The sequence below is a fragment of the Wasmannia auropunctata genome, unplaced genomic scaffold, assembly GCF_000956235.1.
Source record: "Wasmannia auropunctata unplaced genomic scaffold, wasmannia.A_1.0 LD336059.1, whole genome shotgun sequence".
Taxonomy (NCBI): Eukaryota; Metazoa; Arthropoda; class Insecta; order Hymenoptera; family Formicidae; genus Wasmannia; species Wasmannia auropunctata.
This window is the reverse complement of record NW_012026831.1, coordinates 577,213-578,459: the sequence shown is the minus strand read 5'-3', so window position 1 is coordinate 578,459 and position 1,247 is coordinate 577,213. Positions and strand designations below refer to the sequence as shown.

Sequence of the window (1,247 nt, the reverse complement as noted above, 5' to 3'; positions counted from 1 at the left end):
TATATAGTTGCAATATAATAAATCGATTCAAACATAGCTTTTGTCGATAAACTCGGGACTTTATACAATCGCTTATTGTTTATCGACAATGTAGCAAATGTCAGAAAAATGAAATTCGATCGCGATACACTTCCTTCCTTTAATTTTTCATTGATATTTAATTTACTCTTTATATGATTTGTTGATTAAATAAATATATATTTCCAAAAAATATTCTTCATTTTTTTAAAGTTTGATGAATTATTTCGAATAAATAAAAAAATAATGCAATACAAAAGTATATAACATTTAGGTATTATTTTATTATGAGCAATTTAATTATTTGTTTATTATAGGCATAACACAAAAGGAATATTCATACAATAAAATTCTCTTTTTTTACATATGATTAATTTTTGCTTCATTGCTTCGTATTGTACATATGTTTATATATATTAATCGAGTTTTTGTTTCCAATTGCTTATCCATTGTTTTAAAATACTTATGCATTTGATTTTTATAAAAGCACTAACAATTGTGTTGTACAATATGTAATTGATGCATATTAATAAAGCGAAGTATATACTCAAGCACAGATACGTTGCGTAATAATGTGTCCATGACATATCGTGTCCATGATATCGTAAATGTCTCGAGTTTGGAAATTTCAATACGTGTTCCACATGCCACATTGCCCTGTTTGTAGGTTTCACCAATTCGTCCCGCACGATTGCCGACATTGTTTCGATATTGTTCAAATACCTGTAATTACAATGATATTGCATGACAAAATCGTATTTTGTTTAGCCAATATTTAAATAGACATCGATAATTCTCTCAAAAATTATGTCTGATCAATTATTCTCAAAGATTCTTGTTAATAATTATTTCATGATTTTAATGCATACTTATACTTAATAAATAATATATATTTAAAATTACGTTATGTTAATCCAAAATGATAATATCATCACATATAATTAATTATCTCCTATCTAAAAAAAGGTATATTAAGTCGATAACTCGATTTTATATGTATTTCTCGAAATTATTTGTTACCGTTTTTCCGTGATACTGATTGGTTATCTCACTATGCTTACTTCGTTGAGCGGCTGTCATTATATATTTTGACAATTATTATGTATATTGAGATTTGTTTTAGTAATATTGTAATAGCAATAGGATAATAGTGTAATAGCAATGTATATATTGTAAAATTAATTATTACTACATTATTTTCTTGTTCCGACGTTGATAACAATTTTCTT

General features: G+C 25.6%; 1 protein-coding gene across 1 annotated transcript in view; it reads right to left on the bottom strand.

Annotated features, from left to right (window-relative positions):
• Nucleotides 1-282: 282 nt before the first annotated feature.
• LOC105450648 (UDP-glucuronosyltransferase 2B10-like) overlaps nucleotides 283-1,247 on the bottom strand; it is a 17,532-nt gene continuing 16,567 nt past the window's right edge. The window contains exon 8 of the mRNA XM_011690578.1: nucleotides 283-741. Within this exon, the coding sequence (XP_011688880.1) occupies nucleotides 435-741 (307 nt within the window). The 3' untranslated portion in view covers nucleotides 283-434. The remainder of the gene's footprint in view (nucleotides 742-1,247) is intronic.